This window comes from Equus caballus, chromosome 6 (genome assembly GCF_041296265.1).
Source record: "Equus caballus isolate H_3958 breed thoroughbred chromosome 6, TB-T2T, whole genome shotgun sequence".
Taxonomy (NCBI): Eukaryota; Metazoa; Chordata; class Mammalia; order Perissodactyla; family Equidae; genus Equus; species Equus caballus.
Window position 1 is genome coordinate 65,579,887 of NC_091689.1, and position 25,079 is coordinate 65,604,965.

At 38.7% G+C, this 25,079-nt stretch overlaps 1 protein-coding gene across 10 annotated transcripts in view; it reads left to right on the forward strand.

Annotated features, from left to right (window-relative positions):
- The window catches only part of STK38L (serine/threonine kinase 38 like), a 79,679-nt gene that overhangs the window by 18,048 nt on the left and 36,552 nt on the right, over positions 1 to 25,079 (forward strand). For 2 of the 10 annotated variants that reach the window (XM_070271095.1, XM_070271096.1), the window contains exon 1: positions 18,445 to 18,556. The exons of the other annotated variants lie outside the window; for them this stretch is intronic. In XM_070271095.1, coding sequence (XP_070127196.1) covers positions 18,550 to 18,556 — 7 coding nt within the window. In that variant the 5' untranslated portion in view covers positions 18,445 to 18,549. Of the gene's footprint in view, positions 1 to 18,444; positions 18,557 to 25,079 lie in introns of those variants that run through there. 10 annotated transcript variants of the gene reach the window in all.

The following is a 25,079-nucleotide window of genomic DNA, read 5'->3' on the forward strand; positions in this document are numbered from 1 at the left end:
GGATGGACCTTGAGGCATTATGCTAAGTGATATAAGTCAGACAGAGCAACACAAATACTGTGTGATCTCACTTACGTGTGGAATCTAAAAAAAAAAACGAAGCTCAGAAAAAGGGATCAGATTTGTGGGTGATGGGGCAAGGGGAATAGGAGAAAGGCAGTCAAAAGGTACGAACTTCCAGTTACAAGATAAATAAGTACTAGAGATGTAACGCATAGCATGGTGACTATAGCTAACACTGCTGTGTGATATATAGGAAAGTTGTTAAAGAGTAAATCCTAAGAGTTCTCATCACAAGGAAAAAAATTTTTTCATATCTATATGAGATGGTGGATGCTAACTAAAAACTTAGAACAGTAATCGTTTCATAATCTGTGTAAGTCAAACCATTATGCTGTACAGTTTAAACTTACACAGTGATGTGTGTCAATTATATCAGTAAAACTGGAAAAACATTACTCAGTGGTTAGAAAGAGCTCAGCATCCACCATTTTAACTGTGTGACCTGGAACAAATGAAATGCCTTAAGTCCTCTAAACTTTTTGTATCTGCAAACTGGGGGATTGGGAAGCCACAGTAAAGTAACGCCTGCTTCATAAGGTATTCATCCTCTTCTCAGATTGAAGTGATATGAAGATGATGGTGGTAAACTTTTATGTAGGGTTTGCCATTTGCCTGGCATTGTTTTAAGAGCCTTACATATATTAACATATACTGTATATGGCACACAGTGCATTTAGTAGCACGTGCTCGCCCACGGAAGCAGTCAGTAAACGTTAGGTTTTTATTAGAAACATCGGCAGCAGATCTCTTTGTAAACATACTCATTTCTTAGTTACTCATTTCTTAGTTAGATACACTTCCTCGTCAGCGGAGAGTCTGCTACAGATACCGGTATGCTAAGGAATCAACCAGACATCCATGTACCATTATACCATTCTTTAATACTATCCAGTTGCTAGAAGAAACCACAAGAAACCTTGCAATTGTCCCTCCTTTCAAGGCCCAGATAATAATGTCTTTATTGAGAACCCAGCCATTACACATTGAAATTGAATACAAATTATGTCTTTAAATTTAAATTAAAACTTCAACTTTTAAAAATAGAAATGTTGTTGAAAACTAGTTTTTATAATTTATATTTGGTGAATTCCGTACACGTTTTAATTGATTCAATACAAAGTGAGTAAATTAAAATACCTCTTTGATAGGGAGAAGGAATTTTAAAAATTTTGCTAGGTATTGATAGGTTAAGCATTCTAAAACATTACATTTTCCATGGAAGAAAACACATAAAATCATTGAGTAGTCAGTTTCTGAAGTAGCTCTTAATTTTAGAATAATATAGATAAGTGTATTTAAAGACTCAGAATAAAGCAGAGTTGTATATAAACTCTGTTTTAATATGACTCTTTGTGTCCATTTCACCCTGTATTTAGGAAAAGTCAGATAATAAACTACAATGTAGAAAGCCCTTTGAAGACTCTGAAGAACTTCATAAATTTGAGCACTAGTACCATGCATATGAAAATACTTCTTATCGTGTTTCACTTCTCGTCTCTTACCAATAGCAGTGTAGTGCGGCCTAGTGAGATTCGGTGGTTTATGCAGTGGTCTTTTGCTTTATTATGCAGTTCTCTTCGGCCTTCGCTCCAGTCCGAGCTCTCTTACAAAAGATCTAGTGCCCATTCTCACACAGATTGGGAGGGGTTTGAAATCCTCCTTAATCTCCATTAGAGATCCCCAATTATCATTCCTTAGAACTCTGTCTCTATTGTCCCTGGTCTGGGGCATAGAGACTACAGTATTATACCTAAGGGGCCTCCATAGTAATGTGCTTAAATGTAAGTCTCCTATTACATCCCTTAGGATGGTGCTTGACCTGCCCAAATTGCTACATTTGTGTTAAAGAGAGGCTGAGACTGAAGTTGATTATTCTTCCTGGATCCGCCAACAAATATTGAGCACTTTCTTTGTGCTCTGCATCATGCTAGATACAGACTAAGGTATGGCTCTGGTCCTCAAGGAATGTGGAATTTAATAGATGACTAACATACATACATGAGAATATGGAATTAAGTCCCTAATTGTGAGATTCATAATAAGTGCTAGACAAGTTTGAAAAAGTGAAATATAAATGAGGTTGGAGAAATCAAGAAAAGCTTTGCAGAAGAGGAAAAATTCACTAAGTTCTTTAAACACAAGTAGAGGGGAAAGGAAGGAACATTTGTAAGTTTAGCTATCCCAGGGCTCAGTGGTAAGGTTGATGATGGCATGTCTGTTGGTTGATGAGGGAGGAGGCCAGCAAATAATGGAAAATAAAGTTAAGTAGTTAGGGTGGAGCCAAATTACGGGGTTTAATAAAAGCCAGGCAAAGAAGTTAGATTGGAGTGGTGGAAAGGAGAAGGATTTGAAAGTTTTTGAGCCAAGGAATGACATCATCTGAGTCCTGTATAAGGAGCAGTGATTTAGAGATGGGAGAGAATGGCACAAGGAAGACCTGCTCCAGTGCTGGTACAGTAATGTTAGTGACAGTGCCATCAGGGCCTGGACTGATACAGTGATGGAGGTGAGAATGAAGAGTAAGATGAGATGGGAGAGAGATTTTGACAGAGTTTATTAATGAACTTGAAATAGGAAAGGGAGAGATGAACTAAGGCTGTTTTCCAAGCTTTCTGGTTTGGGAGAAAGGTTAGTGCCATGGACAGAAATGGAGTTGCTAGAAGATGGGCTGTGGGGGAAAAGTTAGGCATAATTAAATATGAGCTATCTGTAAGGTGTTTAAGTTGAAATGTTCAGCAGACAGCTAGAAATATAAGACCACAGGTTGGATGAAAAGATAGGGTGTGTTACTCAGGTGTATTATTATCCTTGTGGAGTATGGCTCAAAGGCATGGGAAAGGATGAGCTCTCTCTCAGAGTCCACAGACAGGTTCAAGGACTGGCACTCATGGATAGCTTCTAATAGATCAGTCTGAAGAGATCCTAGTATTCGTGTTGATTGAAATTGCTTTAAAAGTAATTTTTTCCCTTAGTGATAAAAGGCATGTAATGTTATTTTAGTAAATGACAAAATTCTGAGAGGTATAAAAGAAAAAAAGATAATCGTTAACAGTACTTTTATGACTTTCTTTCTGGTCTTTTTCTTATGCATATAAAGGGATAGGAAATATATACATATATGTATGCATGTGCTATATATATGTATATATGATTATGCACTATATACACTTTTCTAGCTTGTTTTTTTCATTTAACTTTGCATTGTGATAATTTTCACAAGTCATGAATTACTGCTTAAAAATACTATTCTTAAAGAACTTTTTTCATCATTCGAATTTATCATTATTTAATCACAGCTCTATTGTTAAACATTTAGATTGCTTCCAAAATTTTTTGTTTTTATTAATAGTATTACAATAAACTTCTGTGAAATATATACTCCTCAACTGTTCCTTAGATAGGAGCTCTCTGAAAGCAGAGATCTCTGTATTCTTAGCACCTAAGAGAGTGCCTGATTATAGTAGTTGCTTAATTAAAAAAGCACTTATTGACAGAAGGAAGGAAGACCATTAAATACTCAATTCCTCTTACTTCCTTAATCCTGATTCCATGTGTACTCAGGAACTTTCTGATTATGATTTGACTGTCCATGTAAGTCTGGCTATAATGAAAGTATTGGATATGAACCAGGCATTCTTGCTTCTGTCACAGTTATTTATGTCATTTTATATTAATAAATTTGCATTCTGATTTTGTTGAAGCTTGATTAATTTTTGTTTACTTCTAAAAGATGGAGCTATCTTATTGATGCTGATAAAATCAAATTTCTAAACCTGTAAAGCTGTGTCTTGGGCCTGGCTTGTGGTAAATCGCCAGGGTAATGAATGCCCCTCTGTCAGGAGCCTTCTGAGGAAGACAGTCTGCTAGCCTCCACCTGGTAGAAACCTGTGGCAGTACCACATTTGCCAATTTGAATACCTATGGTACCCTGAAAAGACAGGTGTTTGGCTTTTTTCAAATAAGATTTTAACGTATTTAAGATACAAAGACATTGTATCTGACACAAATTTTTCCTTAAACATGTATGTCATTGCCACCCAGAAGTTAGTTTCTAAGAGTAATGTGTGTGCAAAAGTTTATGATAGTAGTCTAATCATAAAGAAGTTTTAAAAATAAATGTGCAGTGTTTACATTTTCTTTTGAAGAGCATTATCATCTTATTTTTCCTATGGTATTAAAAACACATTATGAAGCATTTTCAGATCCAGTTCACAGATTTGTTGTACCTAGGGAAAACTTCAGTAAAAAATTAGAGACTTTCTAATTTTATTAGGGGAAGACTAATGGAAAAACCTTTTAACTGAGAGATCTGATTTGAAACATAAGATTTTTGTGCTGGATGCTTCTATTGAACTCTACCTAAATCAAATAAGACCCTCTGTTTATTAGTCGTCTGTGATCCTGAAAGCTATAAAAATATTTCTTTATCTAGATCTTTTCCTTTGCACTTTTTGCCTGAATCATGTTTTGCCCCCAAGAGAATTACAATAAAGGTTTTTCAGTGTTCATACAATACATAGAATGATGGTTCACTTAGTTCCTAAAGGGTTCTATTTGGTTATGGATTTTTATTCCAACTGTCCAGGGTTTGGCTTGGACCGGCCAGCTTCTGAAGACTTAGATATCTGAGTACCTACTGGAGTATCTCCTGCTCTCCCTCCATCTTGGGGGCAATATTCTATCTAGCATGGCCTCTGTGTTAGAAAATGTTTCCCAATTGGTGTTATATGAAACAGTAGTCCTAAAAGAATCACTGTGTAATTCACCGTGTTTAAAGATTCCAGAGTCAAAGAATTTGGGAAATTCTGTTCCTTCCTTAGGAGATTTACTTGTTTAGCCCGTTATTCCCCAAATTTATTTCACTCCTAGAAATGGTTTTCCGTCAGACATCTAAGAAAAAATGTTTTGTAGAACACACTTGGAAAGTGATGCTTTATATATCATTACTTTATTGTTCTTCTGCTTGTAAATTAGTTTTGCTTAATTTTAAAGTTTCAAGATTTTGTTTCTGTTACAGGTTTTTTCTTAGATTCTTTATCCTAAAATAGTTACTTTCTTAGTCTGAAATGTCTGCATTGTTTCAGTGATGAATTCATTACATAGACTTGCCCACAACTCATCTAAAAGGAATACATTAATTTTTATTTTAGTTTTGAAGTGTGTCACATGTGAGAATATAAAATGATCAGTACAGTATAAAGAAAAATAGGGAAACAGACACCAAAGTATCTTCCTTGGAGGTTAAAAAATAGAACTTAACCAGCATCGCAGAAGCTGCCTGTGTGCTTCCTCCTCCCAGTGGTAACGACTTCTTTAATTTTATGGTAAGCATTCCCTTGCTTTACTTACAGTTTTCGTCACCTAGGAATATAGCCCATTGAGTCAATATGATTTTTTAGGTTTGCTTGTTTTTGAACTTTATATAAATGGAAACATACAGTGTGTATTCCTCTGTGACTTTTCTTTTTTCAACTTTGTGTTTCTGAGATTCATCCATGCACTGGTACTTTGTCCAGTTTCACTGCTGTGTAGTTTTCAGTTATATGAATATACCACGTTTCTTTTTTATTCTACTTCTGTTGATGGTCATCTGTATTGTTTTCTGTTTCTTTTTCTGTAGGAACAGTGCTTCCGTGATTGTTTTTAAGCACTCCCCCTGTTCCACATGTGCAGGAGTGTCTTTACAGTACATAGCTGGGAGTGGAATTGCTTGGTCATTGGGTGTGGGTGTGTTCAGCTTTACTGAGTAGTGTCAACCTGCTCTCCAGAGCACTGGCACCAATGTGTACCTTCACCAGCAGTGGACGAGAGTCCCCGCTGTTCCACTTCCTCAGCAAGACTACGTATCAATGGCTTTTTAAGTTTGTCAGTCTGGGGTGCAAAATGATACCACCTCGGGGTTTTAATTTTCATTTCTCTGATTAGAATTGTAGTTGGGCAGCTTTCATTGTGTTTACGGGCCATTTGTGTTTTCTTCTCTGAAATTCCTATTTGGGATTTTTGCCCATTTTTTATTTTGTTGTTTGTGTTTTTCTTATTGATTTATAGGAATTCTTCATTAAAGATACATGTATATTGTTTAGAATAATGCCTGATCCTAGTAAGAACTATATGAGAATAGCTATTAATACTATATCACCATTGTATTTAATTCTTTATTTTAATGTGTTGCAAGTATCTTATGCTAGTTTGTGGCTTATTTTTCATCCTATAATGCTAATGTGTTTTTTCCACCTTAGTGTTTTAATATGTATAAATTAAGTTTTATATGAAATCTTGAATACATATTCATAATCATGGCATATTCATGGTACATATATTTCATAACCTATAACTTTTCAATCTTCAGTATTATTTTCATTTCTGCTGCTGTCTTTTTTAACCCCAGGAAAAATTAACACATTTAATCCCCTGTTCAAATTACTGTACTTTTATTTTCTATGTTGTAGCCTAGTTGTAGATGCATCTGTCTCTCCAAATGTATTAGGATTATTTTGAAGACAAAACGTTTTTGGCTTCATGATCTCAAAAGTTTAATGCTTGTAACTTAAAGACTGCCTTAAATCTGCAATAGTTGCCCATAAGAGATCCAGATGAATCCTAAACTATTGCTATAATTGAGTTCTTAACGATGTTAAATTACGGACTTACGTAACTTGCTGACCAAACTGTCAATGACCAACTGAAAATAAAAGCGTAATAATTTGAACAGGGGATTAAACGTGTTAATTTTTCCTGGTTAAAAAAAAACCCAGCATCAATGGGGCTGGCCCTGTGGCCGAGTGGTTGGGTTCGCGCGCTCCGCTGCAGGCGGCCCAGTGTTTCGTTGGTTCGAATCCTGGGCACGGACATGGCGCTGCTCATCGGACCACACTGGGGCGGCGTCCCACATGCCACAGCTGGAGGGACCCACAGCGGGGAATATACAGCTATGTGCCGGGGGACTTTGGGGAGAAAAAGGAAAAAATAAAATCTTAAAAAAAAAAAAAACAAAAGCCCAGCATCAACAAAAATAATACTGAAGATTGAAAAGTTGTAGGTTATGAAATAAATGTACCACGTCAATGATTATTTTCTTTAGCTTAGTAGTAGATCAGAGATTTATGTTTTGATAGATTTTTTTCCATATACTGGAAGGCTGGCAAAAGGACGTGTTAACAATATAATTGTCAAGTTAGCAACAGTGATGATAACAATGATAATGATGATAATAGTTTCTTCAAATTGACCACTTGTTACGTGTCAGGTACTATTCTAAATACATTACATGTCTTAACTCACAAGAATCTCTTTGGCCGATGAGAAAACCAAGGCTCAGACAGGTGAATTAACTTCTCTAAGATCACACAGCTAGCAAGAGTGGAATCAGGGATTCAAATTCAGGCAGTCTAGTTGTAGAGTCTTAGAAGTAGATATATAAGATATTTATCAACTTGGTATCTGTAGAAATATTAATTCATTTTTAATCCTTAAAAGAAGGATTCACCTAAAACTCTGTTTTGTATTTTAATGTGATGGTAAAAGAATGGGAAACATATTTTCAGGGTGGTAGCTGGGATCAAGGACTTTTAAGATCAGAGCAGAGCTTGGAGCTGGAGTTGCCCAGTGTGTCAGCTTCCATGATGAACAGTTTTGGATCTTTGTGAGTGGATGATGGCCTGTAAAAGATTTCAGGAAATTCAGTCTCCCATATGCCACATTCAAATATTTGGACAGTAGTCAGTGGAGAATGGTTTTAAAAAATACCATGGAGGGGTCCAACTGATTTTCGAGCTTGGATAGTTACTTTCCAGTTGAGATGGAGCCCTCCTGAAAGATCGCAGTGTAGGAACTCTTATACAGCTATTTGGGAAGTGGCTAAATGTATATGAAAAGTGTCCACTCATTAGCTTTAGGTGAAGAGAATTTCCCTCCTCATAACCTGTTTTGGATTTAAAACATTCTCATTGGTTCATGAAGGAATTTTCTTTAAGTTGCTGTTACTGCTTTGGCTATTGGCTGCTTTCAGATGTAATTTTCCTCAGCTGTGGTTTCTTTATTCGGTTAGCAATAGTTTAAGTACTTAAGTGAATTAAGGTCAATGCATTTACTCTAAAAATTATAGAGTTAAAATACCAAGTGAAAGGAATGAAACAAGGTATAGCTTCTTACCCATTGTGTTTTGACTAGAATTAACTGAGTTGGAATGACCATGTACAGGAAAGGTAGTTAGTACTGAGGTGATGCACTGTAGGGTGTTATGCTGATGACTCAGTTAGGGTGTGTATCTTAATGGAAAAGTTTTAGAACTTTGCTATGGAATTTGAATATTATGCTTTTTCCTCTATTGCTTCCCCCTCAAGGAAGGACAAGGAAGGTAGCTCTTTTCCCTTCCTTGTATGGTCATAATAAAGGATTGCAAATTAATTAGCTGCATTCAAGGCATCACACAGATTGAATTCCATATTTGTCTTGAAGGGAAGTCCAGACTTCTGTTTAGGGTGATTGACTCTGTGCTTTGTGAGACTGGGTGCAACTTCCTTGTATTCAAGGGCAGGATCATCTTGTCAACAGCCAAATGCCTTATGAGATGTAAGTCACTTAGAAGAAATAAGCCCCCCAAATGTGGTTTGTTTTCAATGTTTCTCTCTACCCTCTTCACCCCCCTACCCCCTCACACACACACACACACACACACACACACACACACAATGCATCAGAAATATTGCACCTGCTTGCTACTTGGCGGTAGATTCTGTGAGGATTAATTGGAGACATTGTTTCTCTGTGGTTGGGGACAGGAGATTGCTCTTTAACCTTTCCCCAAGTGTCTGATAAGTGCTGAAAACTTTGGCAGTTGAATGTGGGCTGTAAAAGAAACATACAAAATAAATATTGGCAAACAAAAATAAATGGACACGTTAGAAATCTGAAAAGCATTATTTTCTAAATTAGCTCCTTTTATGATTTGAGTTAAAGGTGGCCTTGGTAGGTCAAAAAAAAACTTTACTGGCGTTTCTTTTTTTTTTTCCACCAGAACCTCATGACCTTTATGCTATGTTGACAAAGCCAGCCTGTGTTTGATTTTTTTTAAAACAAGGGTGGGGATTTTATACTTTGTTGATTCCCATGGAGTGGTTATGGTAGAGGCCTTGATAGAAGTCTAAAGCTGGCTCCATTTCTAAATGTGTGTCTTCTCAACTTTCTGAGCCTCAGGTTTTTCATCTTTAAAACAGGATAATATCTGCCCACCTACCTCACCTGGTTTGGGAGAGGCGGTACTAGAGCCTGATGGAGAGTTCTGGACCAGGGTCTGACAGGCTTTGGTTGTTTAACATCAGATAAAGACACATGTCTTCTCTGAGCCCACTTTTTTATACTGCAAAATGGCAGTAACTTTATGTACCACTTCTTAGGGTTAATGGGAGGATCAAAGTCAAATGAGATAATGTATGTAAAGTGTTAAGCCTATCACCTGGCATGTAATTAATGTTCAGTTGATTATTATGAATGGTATAGTATTGTTGCTGATAACATTTGGGGGGGTGTTAACGTTTTATAACGTTATGGGTGTGGAATAGAGTGATCAGATTTCCAGGTGTTGATGTTTAGTCCCACGGCTCATTGCTGAGAAAATCTGAAAGTGTGAGGAGGTGATAATGGAAAGGCAGGATTTTCTCCTTTCAGACTAATAGTCACTGACATCAGGACATTGTCTAAGGTGATCCACCTGTCTGTGCTTACTCTTTACCTTTATTCAAATAAAGATAATGGTTTTTGAGGGGAAAAATATTGCTGTTGTTTTATAAAAATTGAAGCAAGAGTCCGTACGGTTTGTGGCCCCGAGAACAGACTGAGCAATTCTAATACTTCTCTTAGAAATGCCTTTTTGGGGGCAAGATAAAAGGCACCGTGTAATGTATAAGAAAAAATATCTTCTATTATAGTCTACCTGTGGGGAGCAGTCTAACTCTTAGATTACGAGCACTTAACTGTCCACCCCGTTGCTCTAAGAAATAGCAGTTAGGATCATTTGTTGACACAGTCTAAAAACTTGGAAGGGCTGGGATTACAGAGGGGCATAAAATTCACCTGAAAAAGAATTTTCCTCTTTCCTGACTTGTGCTTTTTATCAAGTCATTGCTAAGATGGCCAGCAAGCGGGGAGTTAACTGCCTGCACGATGTGGCACTGTTTATTTCATCCCGTTCAACACATAACTCACTTTTATTAAGCACCTACTATGTGCTAGGCACTGTGCTTGAAGCTGGTAACCCACCAATGATGAATCGATGTTAGAGTTTCATGCTGTAATTTCTATATTATCCTGAAAGATGGAGGGAGAAATATTACAGCAGAGTACCTGAAATCTGCATTTCTAAAACCTTTGCTTCATTTATGCTTTGAAGAAGGAACTGATTACCTTTATTGTACATTAACAACTACTTACTTATATAATTCAGGACACTTTCTTTTCCCTACTCCAAAACCCAAGATGCTGCTATAACAGTATTCCGGGAATCTGCGTGAAGACTGCCTTGGTTCACACCCTTGTCATCCACGCTGGACCATTTTAGTTGTCTCCCAACTACTAGGTAAACCTCCCTTCCCTTCTTTGTTTCCCTCCTCTGTCCCCCAGACACCACCAACCACCACGAAATCTGTATTTCCTGCTCCAGCAATTCATCTAAAAAGTGGATTGGACCGCGTCATTTCCAGGCTTAGAATCTTTAAAATTCCTTCCCTATCACTTTTCCAGATACCATCCAAGTTCCTTGGCATCACATTCATGATCCTCCTCAATCTGGTCCCTACTTTCCTATGCAGTCTCATCTCCTGACGCTTACTTTATCTTGCTCTCTGTGTATGAAATTATTCACTGTTCCCTGCTCCCTCACACTGTGAAGGCCTTTTGGTATTTTCAACTCCATCATCGCTATCGTCATATTTACATTGTATTGTTGTCATTTGTTTATACATCTCTCTTCCATGATGAGAGTGGATCTTGAAGGCAGAATTCTGCATCATTTAACTTTGTATTCTACCCGCATGTAACACTGCCTGGCACATAGTACACACTCCCCCAAATGTTTGTCAAATAAATAAATAAATAAATAAATAAATAAGGGATTAAAGATACTCCCATGTGGCCATGGTGTTTCATTAGTAACATTTGCAGTTTTTAGTTATATTAGACAATAACCATAAGTTAGTTTTATAAATCTAATAATCGTGTTATAGCTAGAAGGGAACTTAGGTATCATCTCATCCAGCCCTTTCATTTTTTCAGATGGATAAACTCAAAACTGAAGAGACTGAGTAACTAAGACCAGGGCTCACAGCTGACTAGTGGTTGTGTCAGAACTAATGCTGGCCTGGCTGCCTGGCCTCCTTGCCATGAATAGGCCTAACAAATTGAAATTGGGCAAGACTTACTGCAGTGATAGTTAAATCGTTTATTTGTTTGAGTTTTTTTTAAACTTTATTACAGAAAAATTTAAATGCACTCAAAAGTAAATAGGAGAGTATAATGTATTCCCATGTACCGTCTCCAGCTTAAACAGTTATCCAACCATGACCAGTCTTGTTCCATATGATCCACATCTACTTCCTCTATATTATTTTGCAGCATATCCTTGATGTTATGTTTTTTCACCTGGAAATATTTTAGCATGTATGGGATATATTTTTAATCTTTTAAATATAGGGTCTCTCTGGTGTTCTGGGAAGTCATGATACTTAAAATAATGAAGCCTCATTGAAAACCTGGCTGCAGAAATCTGGCTGCCTCTCCCCCGGGCAGTGGTCTTCTGTCTTGGTACTCTATCTTCCCAGCTGTTCCCAGGACTGTCACTTCCACTGAGCCTATCTCACTGAGCTTTCTTTGTCCACGTGCCCTGGAGAGAGTTGCACTTTTTTTTTTAGGAAGATTAACCCTGAGCTGACATTACTGCCAATCCTCCTCTTTTTGCTGAGGAAGATTGACCCTGAGTGAACATCTGTGCCCATCTTCCTGCGCAGTGTGGCTTGATGAGCAGTGCATAGGTCCGCACCTGGGATCTGAACCAGCAAACCCTGGTCGCTGAAGTGGAACATGTGAACTTAACCGCTGTACCGCCAGACCAGCCCTGAGAGTTGTGCTTTTTTATTTAAACTCTGTTAGATGGAAATTTAAGGAAGAAAAGAGGTGGTGATGATATTAGAAAGGAAAATAGTTGTTAGTAGAAATCAAGATACTCTTTGTGTAAAGTTAAGTAACTTTAATAATTATAAGAAACCTTTCAAATTCCTTAGAATCTATCATTTTTTATTTTTGTTTTCTCAAGATTATATTATAAACATAGTTCTTGCTTTTATTATGAATTATTATAAATATAAACAAAAGAGAGAAAAATTTGAGGAGCATTCATGTGTCTGCAGCATAAATCTTAATAGTCTGCCGTATTTGCCTCAGGTGTTGTTGAAGTAACAACTATGACAGATTGAGTCTGAGATGCCTTTGTGGTCCCCTCTCACCCTCCCTCCCCAGAAATAACTGTTATCCTGGATTTAGCCTTTTCAGCGTTCCAGTGCATGTATAATCTTACACTGAGTAGTGTCTTGCCTTTTATAAAGCAATTTTACCTCTTCCATTTGATCTTCACAACTCTTAAAGTATGTAGGGAACTATATATGTATTTCACTTCTAAAAATGTACAACCCACCAAATTATTCCAACTTCACTTAATAAAATCTAAAGGCTGTGAAGAACTGTTTTATAATTTACAATTTACAATGTATCTCATTAGAAATAGAGTTCTGAAGTTGGTGTATGAAAACTGTTCACACCCTGCTGTGTGTCTGCCTAGTTTAAAGTACTTAATAATTACTTTAAAAAGTATAAACAGCACAATAGGACTGGAAGGAACCTCAGCAGGTTTAAATAGCCTTAGCTTCCTGATTTTAGCGAAATTGCCTTGAAACCAATTCATAGGTAAGTTTTCTACTCATTTTGAAAGAACATACCCTCCCTAAGTAATGCTTACTGGCGTGACAGATTGGTAAAGAAGTCACGGAGATGTCTTGCTTTGCATTATCTAATAATGCTTTAAAAATTAAATAACTGAGGGCCAGCCCCGTGGCCGAGTGGTTGTTTGGGCGCTCTGCTTCAGTGGCCCAGGGTTTCGCCGGTTCGGATCCTGGGCTCGGACACGGCACCACTCGTCAGGCCATGCTGAGGCGGTGTCCCACCTGCCACAACTAGAAGGACCCACAACTAAAAGATACACAACTGTGTACCAGGGGGCTTTGGGAGAAAAAGCAGGAAAAAAAAAAAAGATTGGCAACAGATGTTAGCTCAGGTGCCGATCTTAAAAAAAAAATTAAACTGTATACTTTGCATATGATTTAAATTTTTAAAAAAGTTCCCACTCCAATTCCTCCCAACGAACATTCCCAGCTATGTTTAGCATTATTTTTTGCTCCTTGGAAGGAGATACAGTGCTCATCTTGTTTATTCAATTTAAAAAAAAAAAGAAAAAAAATTTTTTTTCTTCTTTTTAAAATGAATCCAGTTCTGGTAAAAATGTCTGACTCAGTACTTTTGGACAGAACTACCTCTTTCCGCAAATAGATGAGCCCACATACTAGGTCTTCTGAGTGAAGTGAGTAAGTTTCCATGATATCAGGAAACTGGGTGGAGGTTTTGTGGATGCAGGTTCTGGGGAACAGGGGCTTTTCAGGCCGAGTATAGGGGGAGTAGGATCAGGTTCTGGTATTGAATAGCCCCTTGAGCCACAGAGCGTCTGGGGCCTTCCCGTTGGGGTAGTCTAGTGCTGGCCCCAGTTCACAGGCATCATCCGGCGGAGCTGCTGCGAGAACGAGGAGAGAGGCTTGCTGGTGGGGTCTCTGCCCTTTGAGTAGGTGCTGTACCTGTGGCTCCGTCTTGATTTATAAACCAAGTTAAGGTCATCACTGTTTTTCTTCACATGGGCTTCTAAATAGCTGTCATTAAATGTTAGTGACTGCCAGGCATTCAGTTAAGCTACAGCTGAGCTGCCCAATTTATTAGTTTTTATCAGGCACTGCAGCCACACTGATCTTACCCTGTTCTGAAGCCCTGCTTCTATCAGAAAGGCCCACCCAGGCTTATTTGTCCCATGCACTAATTGTTTTTGTGGGTTAGTCTCACTTTTTTCAACAGTATTACGGGATCTTAGAATGCTCATATCATCTCGCCTACTATTTTGGTCTGTCCCTACTAGCCTACTGTCTGGTGTATGACGGGTGCTATTGATGCCAATTATTTGATCAGCCTTACCTACAACCAGTGGAACTGTTAGCTTAGCTGTTTCTTCTATTTTTCTATCTTTTGTCAGACTGAAGCCTTAACTGTCCTGCAAACACCACCTAATAGGTTTATTGAATATCTTATTTTGTTTTCTATAATCAATAACTGTAAGTTCAGGTGTAGCTTTTTAAAAGGGACTTTAAAAAACTCTAACCTTCAGTTTGGATATTTTTCCCCAGATGGCAGAAATACCTTGGCAAAGAAACCAAACCAAAACGGTAATTTTAAGCCCGAGGCTAAGGCTGGGTTAGTTTAAATCATGCTTTTTCCTCTTTTCAAAAAGATGATACTCAAAGTCCCTATAGTATTTTTAATTGAACTCTACAAGCAGATTCTAAAATTCATGTGAAAAGAGTATGTGCGAATTTTGGGAGAGAACAAAAGGAAAAGGTGAGAGGCTTGCCCATCCAGAAGTCAAATTATATTTTACAGCTCTGAAAATAAAATAGTTTGGTTTAGGTGTGATGATGGCTGGCTGGCTGGCTGGCTGGATAGATGCATAGATGGATAGATGGAAGGAAGGAACAGAGTCGAGTCTCAGAATGGACTGTTATGTTATGGAGCAATGGATGGATGGATGGAAGGAAGGAAGGAAGGAAGGAACAGAGTAGAGTCTCAGAATGCACTGTTACCAGGTGGTTATCTAGTGCAGAAGTTCTCTAGTTGCTCAGACTCCTGCTTCTGAGTCCTAGTGCACGTATTTTTTTTCTTAGTTTTTAAAAATGTTTGCTGCATTCTTAAGTATGACTCTTTAGTTTTGTGAAACCTTGGGGCCTTATGTTTCCACAAATTTTATAACGGAAAGAGATGAGGAAAATAAACTTTATTATAAAGAACTTGGTGCTTTCCGGAGCTAAGTCCTCTCTAAAGGGAGGCTTACCCACTTAAAGATAAAGGTCAGATGAGGGACGACGCAGCTCAGCGGGTTATGAGCTTAGGCCCTGGGTATGCGGCAGACCAGGTTCCATTGACTAGTTGTGTGTCTTTGGGTGGTGACTTACTGAGCCTCAGTTTCTTCATTCGTTAATGTGGGAAACATTGACTTCACAGAATCAAGAATGTCATGCGTGTTAAACATTTAGGACTGTACCCAACAAAGAAATGTTAGATAAGAGTTACCTTTGGTTTTATTTTTATTAATGAAGACCTTTAAAGGCACTGTGAAGGGTTTCTGTTTTTGAAATTCTCAGATAGGTACTAATCACGAAGATTTCAGAAAGGCAACTCTATTTTCAAATCAGTTTCACAGTTTTCTTGAGGGAGACAAGCAATTCTTCCCTTAGCGAAATAGATTGAAAAGTTAGAACTTCTGATTTTGCACTGAAGAAAATCAGTACTGATTCCAGCTACCTTTGTCTTATTTGCTGTGAGAATTTGGGCACGTTAATTGCTGTAGTGAGGTTCTTCATTTTTATGGGGAATTTGAGAAAAAGAAGAGGGTTTGAATTTCAGTGGGAGAGATTTAGGTTAGATGTAAGAAGAACTTTCTGATTGTAAGGCTGCCAAGCAGGTAAGAGGCACTCCTGTGTCACCACGAGGAGACCTTTCTTGCCTCCTGAGGTTATTTCAGGGCTCCTGAGAACCCGTCTACATGGAGCTTAAACCTGGACTTCACCCCTAATGATGGCATCTTTGCCGGGATTGTAGCTGCCACTCTGTGTTGGTAAATCCTCCTGCTCATACAGTAAAGCCTTCTCATAGTCTTTCCCTATTTAGACTAGTAACTGAGGACAGCATAGGTTAGACAAATACGTATTTGAAATAATCTGCAAAATAATTGCAAAAATTCCCAACAGATTATAAAGCTCTTTAAACAACTTATACAGCTGTTTGGGCAAGGGGGCAGGTTAAGTGGGAGGAAGGTTAACAGCCTTGTTTCTGTAGAAGGATGGGCGAGTTGATCCTTTTAAGTTTCTTTAAAACCGGGAATTATACAGGTTTAAGATTTATTGACAGTAAGTAAGGTGATCGTGTAATAAAAGACCAGTAATTCTCTTGAATTGCCTTTAGGAAGTTACATATTTATTTTTGCCTTTAGCTTTGTTTAGCTAATTAAGCCTGGTCATAAAGGGTAGGCATGATGTTAGAACAATAGCCCTGGAGTCAGACAGGGTTCAGATCCCAGCCCTGCCACTTTCTAGTTGAGAGATCTCTAGCAAGTGACTTAACCCCTCTGAGCCTCGGTTTCTCATTTGTGAAATGGGGAAATAGTGCCTATCTCATGTGGTGGTTGTGACGATCGAGTGAGATAATGCACGAGCACTGGCAGGCACAGAGAAGGTGCTTGGTAAATGGTGGCCGTGATGAGGACGGTGATGATCATAGCAGCGATAAGGACGTTGATTAGTTGCCGTCCAGAGAATCATTAAGCTGGAAAGTTTTCTGCTAAAGACTAAATTGGCATTATTTAAAAAAAGAAATTATATGTGCTAGTCCAAACAATAGAGTCATAATGTCACATCTGAGATAAGAGAAAATTTTACTTAGTTTGGAAAGCTATGTTTCTACTTAAATTCTCAACCTTTGAGTTGTGTGACAATAGTTTTCATTTGATCCTGTTGATTTATGGGAAGTGCCCTGCTTCTAACGTAACAAGTGTATTTCCTGCATGAACTAAGCATACTCTGATTTTTTTCTTAAGTCGTATAAATTGAAATTATGTAAATATTGGCATTATGGTATAATTTCAGCTATTTAAAATAGCTAAGAATGGGCTGTGATAATTTATATTGTTCAAATGTACTGAATCTCTTCAAGAATGAATTTTCTAATACAAACGTGGGCAAAAAACTTAGGCAGCTTGTTAAAGAAGAAATAATTACTTAAAATATAGGAAAATGTTTAAATCACTTTAGTCAAAGAAATGCATAAGCAGAACTAACACATCATAGGTTCTTTTTAACTAATCAGGCTGGCAAAGATCAAAATGATGGACAGTGGGGCTGGCCCAGTGGTGTAGCGATTAAGTTCTCATGTTCTGCTTCAGCGGCCTGGGGTTCACCAGTTCGGATCCCGGGTGCGGACATGGCACAGCTTGGCAAGTCATGCTGTGGTAGGTGTCCCACAAATAAAGTAGAGGGAGATGGGCATGGATGTTAGCTCAGAGCCAATCTTCCTCAGCAAAAAGAGGAGGATTGGCAGCAGATGTTAGCTCAGGGCTAATCTTCCTCAAAAAAAAAAAAAAAAGATGGACAGTGCCCAGTGTTGGCTCTCTCATATAACTGTGGATAGTCTATTGGTACTGTCCCTCAGGAAAGCACTTAGGTAGTGTGTATCTAAATTTTAAATGTGAGTATTCTTTGACTCAGCAATTGCCCATCTGGAAGTATATAACAAGGAAATGAGAGAGAGAGAGTGTGCAATCCGTGATCTAATATGTTTGCTGCAGCATTGGTAAAAATACCCCCCAAAACTGGAAACCATCTAGACAGCTGTTAGTGGACATTGGTTTAAAACTATGGCAGTATAGAAAATGGAGTGTGCCATGGTTGCTTAGTTTCAGAGGAACCTACATTCAAATTCTGGTCCCACCACATTTAAGCTGATGATGTTGGGCAAATTACCTACTCCAGCTAAGTTTCACTTTCCTCTTCTCTAGATGGAAATGATAATGGCACATGCTTTTTAGGGTTGGTCTGAGGATTAAGTGAGATGGTAAACATAAAGCAGAGTGTCTAGCACAAATAACTCATCATATGTTAGAAAATATTATTACTATGTGCTCCTTGAAAAGGATAAAGTGGATCTATTTTTATGAATATTGAAGGATATCTGCAAGATAGTAAGGGGAAAAGCAAGTTACAGAACAGTTTATCTGAGCCCATTTATATTAAAACTATGTATGTGTATTACATATGCCTTAAGGTTTTGGAACGACATAGTAACAGTTAGCATTTGATGAGCACTCAACTAATATCAGACACTAAGGTCTTTAACACATATCAATCAACCACTTTATTAAAACTAGTTAATATATTTTAAGTGCTTGGCACAATACCTACACTTTGTAAAGTACTTAGTAAACCCTAGTTATTAATTCTCACATGCTGTCATTATCTCTGTTTTGTAGATAAGAACACTGACACCCTGAGAGGTCTCACAGTTCTTAAGTGGCAGAGCCAGAATTTCATCCAGGCAGTCTAACTCCAGTCTATCAGCTAGCAGTTAAAACTGGATATTATGGGAGGTAGGATTGAGAGGGCACTGTCACTTTGCAATTTATATACTTCTGGATATTTTCACATGAAACGTATTTTACTTTCATAAATAGAAAAACAGATATTTCCAGTTTGGAAAGAAAAAAAGTACGTATTTATATTTTAGAAACCTTATTTCATCTGTTATAGAATACCTATGGCAAATTCCAACGGTCTGAACATATGTACACTCAGGTTTGCCCTCATGCTCAGGTGCCCTGGAAAGGAGTGTCCATGACCCCATACATAACAGTGTATGAGATTTTGAGAACCTCACTTTGGGGCACATTTCTAATATAGACAGAGGTAGGGTCCCAAGCTAAATGTACATCACTTAATGATGATTATCTTCTGTAATTAAAATCCTAATAGCTTTCAAGAAACCTTTAGTCATAATATTTTGGATTCCAGAAGTTTGTGGTAAAATGTCATTCTTCTGTCATGTGAAAAAAGCAGGTGGAAACCAGTTATTTGATACACAGATGCGTAATCATAAGATAGGAAGCAGCGATTCAGTGTTAGACATTAAACTCAGTGTTAGAGCTAATAGATGCCACGTAGTTCATGGCTGTCAGTATTCTGGTGGCCAGCTTTTCTGCAGGGGCAGTGTGGTGTTCTAGAACTGCCACTGCATGGTGGACTCTCCAGCTAGATTGGGAGCTCCACCTGAAGGCTGAGTGACCCGTTCTAGTTCTGGACCAGATAGCCAAATGACTGTGGGCCTCAAGTCTGTAAAATGAGGGAGATAGACTAGATAGTACAGTTCTGTTTTCAGGTTCTGTGATTCTAACAGTCTTGCCTGTTGGTGAACTAAATTTGCAATCTTAGACCTCTAGAAAAACTGCTGAACAGAATTGAACTCATAAGCTGATTTATGGGAGGGTTTGCCCGTATGCCTACTTGAATTACAGGATATCCTTGATGACAACAAAGTATACAGTTTACTTTTTCTTCCATTTTAGGCATTCTTTTCCTCGCCTATATTTGTTTTCCAAATAAACCAGAGTTGTGTTCTGAAGATCACAAGTCAATAAAGTGGTATGACCCTGTTTGATACTTAGATAATAAGCTGTTCAGGTATTAAATTATAAAGGTCACTGACACTAAAAAAATTTTTTCTGCCTTCAAGTTTTTTTGTACCCTGGTGTCTTAATGAGATGGATACCTCCCGGATTTTCTCATGTTTGTGGAAGTCAGCTGATCTGTGTGTTTAACACAATACCACAGTCTGATGAGTCGCGTGGTATGTCTGCTTTTAGCTGGGAGCATTTTTCGTTGGTTACTCGTGATGCTCCAAAAGTCTTGTGGGAGAGTTTAAGTGACTCAAAATAATTAAAAGTAACTCAGAGCTACTTATATGTTAAAATTGTAAGCTTGGTGATACCACATTTTAATTTTAGTCTAATCCAATTCTTTGCCCTCAAAAAGGACTGCTGCTCTGGCTCTTATGTTGCTAAATTAGTCTGATCTTTTTCAGTGTGTAGTTGTCATTTGAAAAGGAACAGCAAACAAAATAACATAGTAATTTTCAAATTAAAATAAAGAAATTGGTCCAATGGAGGAATCCACTTAAGTCTCTCCTGAAGCTATTCAAAGATGTAGAAGCTTTGAGTGTTTGAATGAATGGGAAAAATTAAAATATGAGTTGATATTTTTAATTAAAGTTGTGTTTGGAAAATATATTTTATATCCTCACTTAAACTCAAGTCTGTTTTCAGGTTTCATTTTGTGTGTGAATTTCAGTCTGTTTCTCTCTCTCATTCCTATTAGAAGCTTACTTTTAAGAAAGTGAAAGCCTAGAATTTAAAGATCACCAACCTTCTTATAGTTGGGCCACTGAGTGAGTTATGTGTTTGGGCTGCTCGCCAAAGCTTGCTCCTCCCCTTTTCTTTAACAGCATGTCACACCACCTCTTACCACTCATCATTTTCTTGTCTTGTTCATTCATTGGGTGTTCTCTGATGACAGCAAACCGTCACCTTTTCTGTACAAAATAGGCATTTGTGGTTGTACTGGTGCTTTGAATTAGGCATTATGTCCTTTAAAATGGGCAAGGAAGGACTAAGGGGCAGTGAAGATCTTTAAAGCTAGAGCATTCATTTTGTCTCTTTTTATGATTTTAGAGGAGTAATTCCCTTACCTTAAATATGACTTCAAGTTAAGTTAGCTAAGATTCGTGCTGCCCTGCTTTTGGTTTTGATAATGGCTTTTTGAGTCACCTATAGAAAAGCTATTTGAAAGGAGAGTGGCAGTTGGAGTCCTGGTAAATATACATAGGTAGAAGACACTAAAAAGCTTTTTCCCTGAAAAGAACTGTAATTATGACTGAAAAACTTTTCAGAATTCCCATTAGTCTTCTGGGCTGTCTTTAGTTTTGTTCCATGACGTCGCACTCTTTTTGCTGTTCTTCATAATCCTCCACTAAACCAGAGCTAGGAATTTGGTTCATAGGGAAAAAATCCAAGTACAGTGGTACTGTACAGTGGGCTGAAAAAATGTAAGTTGATTCCTGTTTCCTGTTCACACCTGTACCCTCACACAATTACTCTTAAGTACTTTTTTCTTTTTATAAAAATGATCATTTTCCCATTATGGAAAAATTGGAAAATTTAAAAAATGATGAAGGACAAAATTGAAATCATCCATAATTTCACACCATAATTTACTGCCCCCCCTTTTTTCATTTTGTTGAGTTTATATTATACCTGAAGATAGAACTTTGTGTCCTGTTTACTTAACATTATTTCTCATGGTTTTTCTTTTGGAAAATTTTCTTCAGTATTATTTCTATAGTATTTCATGCTATCATCATTTCTATCAGTTCACCTAATTTTAAACATTAGTTTGTTTTTTTAAACTAATCTTTGATTTAAAAAAACCTACAAGTCTTTGTTGTGATTTGGGTTATTTTCTTAGGATAGATTCCTAAAGGTGGAATTATTATGTCAAAAGATAAAATAAAATCTTTAAGGTTCTTGATACAAATTGCCATAGCCCCTACCAGAAAGGATTACATCCCTACCATTTAAGAAGACAGGGAGTGATATCATCAAGATGGTGACATAGGCCATTCTCAACTTCACTGCCCCTAACAAGAGGACCAACTAGCAATTATCTATAGATAAGACACCATTATAAAAAACCCAGAACCCAGGAGTGAGGCTGAAGCAACCCCCTGGACTGCAGAGACTGAGAAGGACCACATTAGAAGGCTAAGAGGAGCAGCTACACTAGCCCACATTGCCCCTCCCCCAGGGCAGCACAGCACTGCACCAAGAGAGCCCCTGTGGGCGTATGGTTTTTCCCGTGGGAAAAAGAGAGTGCAAGGTGGACATCCAGCTCCCCCAGCATTGTGGGATGCTTCCTGGGAAGCCCGCCTCACGGAGATCACTACGGACATCTTCAGGGCTCAACCACTGGGGATCAGATAGACAGAGGACGGGGTGGGGTTTACAGCAACCAGTGCCCAGATCTTAGTGGACCACATTCCTGCTTATAGTGGTGCCTGAGCACAGATCCCAGCCAGCGTCTCTGCCCATCAGCAGAGCCAAGCTGGTAGTCTCCTCTGACCAGGGAGCTCAGTTGGCAGCTCTGTTTGATTTGAGTCTTTAGCCAACGAGCCATACCTGCTGTGGAGCCTGTTCTACGGCCCCACCCAGTCAAGGAAGCACATTTACAACCCTGCCCAACTACTGAGTATAGCCTCCAGTCCCACCCAGACAGCCACAGAGCCTATCCTACAGCCCCACGTGGGCAGGAAGCCAAGCCAGCAGCCCTGTTAATTATACTTTTAAGTATAGCCTCTGGCTCTACATAACTAGGGAGCCTGAACAGTGACCTGGGCAGGTTGGAGCCCAGTCTATGGTACCCTCCTGCTGCAGAGCCCACCCTACAGCCCTGCTGTGCAGCAGAGCATAGCCTATGGTCCTGCCCAATTCTTGAACACAGCCTGTGGCCTCACCCCGGCAGGGAACCCAACCATTGACCCTGCCCAATCACAGAGCATAGCCTGCAGCCCTACCTGATAAGGGAGTCTGGACAGCAACCCTGCTCATCTGCAAAGCATAGTCTGTAGCCCATCCAATTGCAAGATATAGCTGCAGGTCCCTCCCAACCAAAGAACCTGGCCAGTGACCTTATCCAACAGTGGAGCATAGCCAGTGGCCTACCTGATTGTGATACCCGGCCTGAGGCCCTACCCAAGTTCAGGGCACAGTGTGCAGCCCTGTCTGATGTCAGAGCATAGCCAGAGCCCCTGTCCAACTACAAAGACCTGCCTGTGGTCCCGCCCCAATGCAGAGTCCAGCCAGCAGCAACATCCAGTCAGGAAGTTCAGCCTGAGACTCCTCTCAACCAGAAACGATTGCAGAGCTCAGGCCATAGCCCTGCCCAATTGTGGAGTCCAACCAGTGGCACCACCCTGCCAGGGAAAACAGCTTGAGAGCTCACATGACCAGAGGTGATTGCAGAACCCAGCTAGTGGTCCCACCTGACTGGCACAGCCAGCCACCCCACCTGGCCCTGCTTGAATGTGGAGCCCAGTCAGCAGTCTCACCCAACTTCAGAGCCCAGCCAGCAGCAACCCCCTTTGCTTCAGAGCATGGGCAGTGGCCTCACCCAACTAGAGACCCCAATAGCAAGTCCTGCCTGCCCTCAGACTCCACCAACGGACCTGTCCAGTACCCCAAGCTGAGCTGATTAGTAAAGATCCTTTCCTGCTGAAGCAAACCTGTAAAGTCTGGAGGAGGAGACCACTTACCAAAATAGCAACATGAAGAATCAAGGAACACGAAGAATCAGGTAAACATGACACCACCAGAGGGAACTAATAAAACTCCAGTCACTCACCCTGAAGAAATGGAGATCTATGAACTGACAAAGAATTCAGAATAATTCTCTTAAAGAAGTTCACTGAACTACAGGAACACACAGACAACTGAATGAAATTAGGAAGACAATGCATGAACAAAATGAAAAGTTCAACAAAGTTTTTTGATAGAAGCTATAAAACAAAACAAATAGAAATCTTAGAGCTGAAGAAAACAGTGATCGAACTTCAACTGAGAGCTTCAACAACAGACTTGACCAAGAACAAAAAAGAATCAAGTGAACTGGAAAGTAGGTCATTTGAAATTATCCAGTTAGAGGAGAAAACAGAAATAAGAATGAAGAGTGAAAAAAGCCTACAGGCTTATGGGGGACAATCAAGAAATACAAATACACGTTATGGGAATCCCAGAAGGAGAAGAAGAAAGTGTATTTAAAGCAATAATGGCTGAGAACTCCCCAGATTTGAGGGGGAAATGAACAGGCAGGTTCAAGAGGTGCAATGGGCCACAAATAAGTTGAATCCAAAAAGGGCTATGCCAAGACACTTTATAATTACGTTGTCAAACGTTGACGAAAAAGAATTTTGAGAGCAGCGAGAGAAAAGCAACTTGTCACGTACAAGGGCACCCTCATAAGACTATAAGCAGATTTCTCAATGGAAACTTTGCAGTCCAGGAAAGAGTGGGATGATATATTCAAAATATTGGAAGAAACAACTGTCAACCAAGAATAGTATCCCTGGTAAAGCTGTCCTTTACAAATGAAGGAGAGATAGACTTTCCCAAACAAACGCTGAGGGAGTTCATTGCCCCTAGACCTAAGTTACAAGAAATGCTAAAGGATGTTCTTAAAGCAGAAATAAAAGGATGCTGGAGGCTGGCCCCATAGCCTGGTGGTTAAGTTCGGCACACTCCGCTTTGGTGGCCCAGGTTTCGTTCCTGGGCACAGACCTATACCACTCATCAGTGGCCATGCTGTGGCAGTGACCCATATACAAAATAGAGGAAGATTGGCACAGATGTTAGCTCAGGGCGAATCTTCGTCAGCAGAAAAAGAAAAGAAAAGAAATAAAAGAATGCTAATTAACATGATAAAAACATATGAAGGTATAAAACTCACTGATACTGGTAAATAATATATAGCCCATGTCACATTCTTTAATATTGTAATGATAGTATGTGATTCACAGCTCTAGTTTAAAAGTTAAAGAACAACTGTATTAAAAATAACCATAACTACAATCACTTGTTACTGGATACACAATATAAAAAAGATGTAAATTGTAACACTGGTAACCTAAAATGTGAGGGAGGAGAAGTAAAAGTACAAAGTTTCTGTATGCTATTGAAGTTAAGTTGTTATCAGCTTAAAATAGGATGTTATAAATGTAAGACATTTTATGTAAGCCTCATAGAAACCACGAAGAAAAACCTGTAGTAGATACACAAAAGATTATGATAAAGGAGGCAAAGCATACTACCACAAAAAGTCATCATTCACAGAACAAGACAGCAAGAAACAAAGGATCTACTGAATAGTCGGAAAACAATTAGCAAATTCTTAATTTATTAATTTAATCAATTGTTTATTAATATTAAGTCCTTACCTATCATTAATTATCTTAAATGCAAATGGATTAAATTCTCCAATCAAAAGATGTTGAATGATTGAATGAATAGAAAA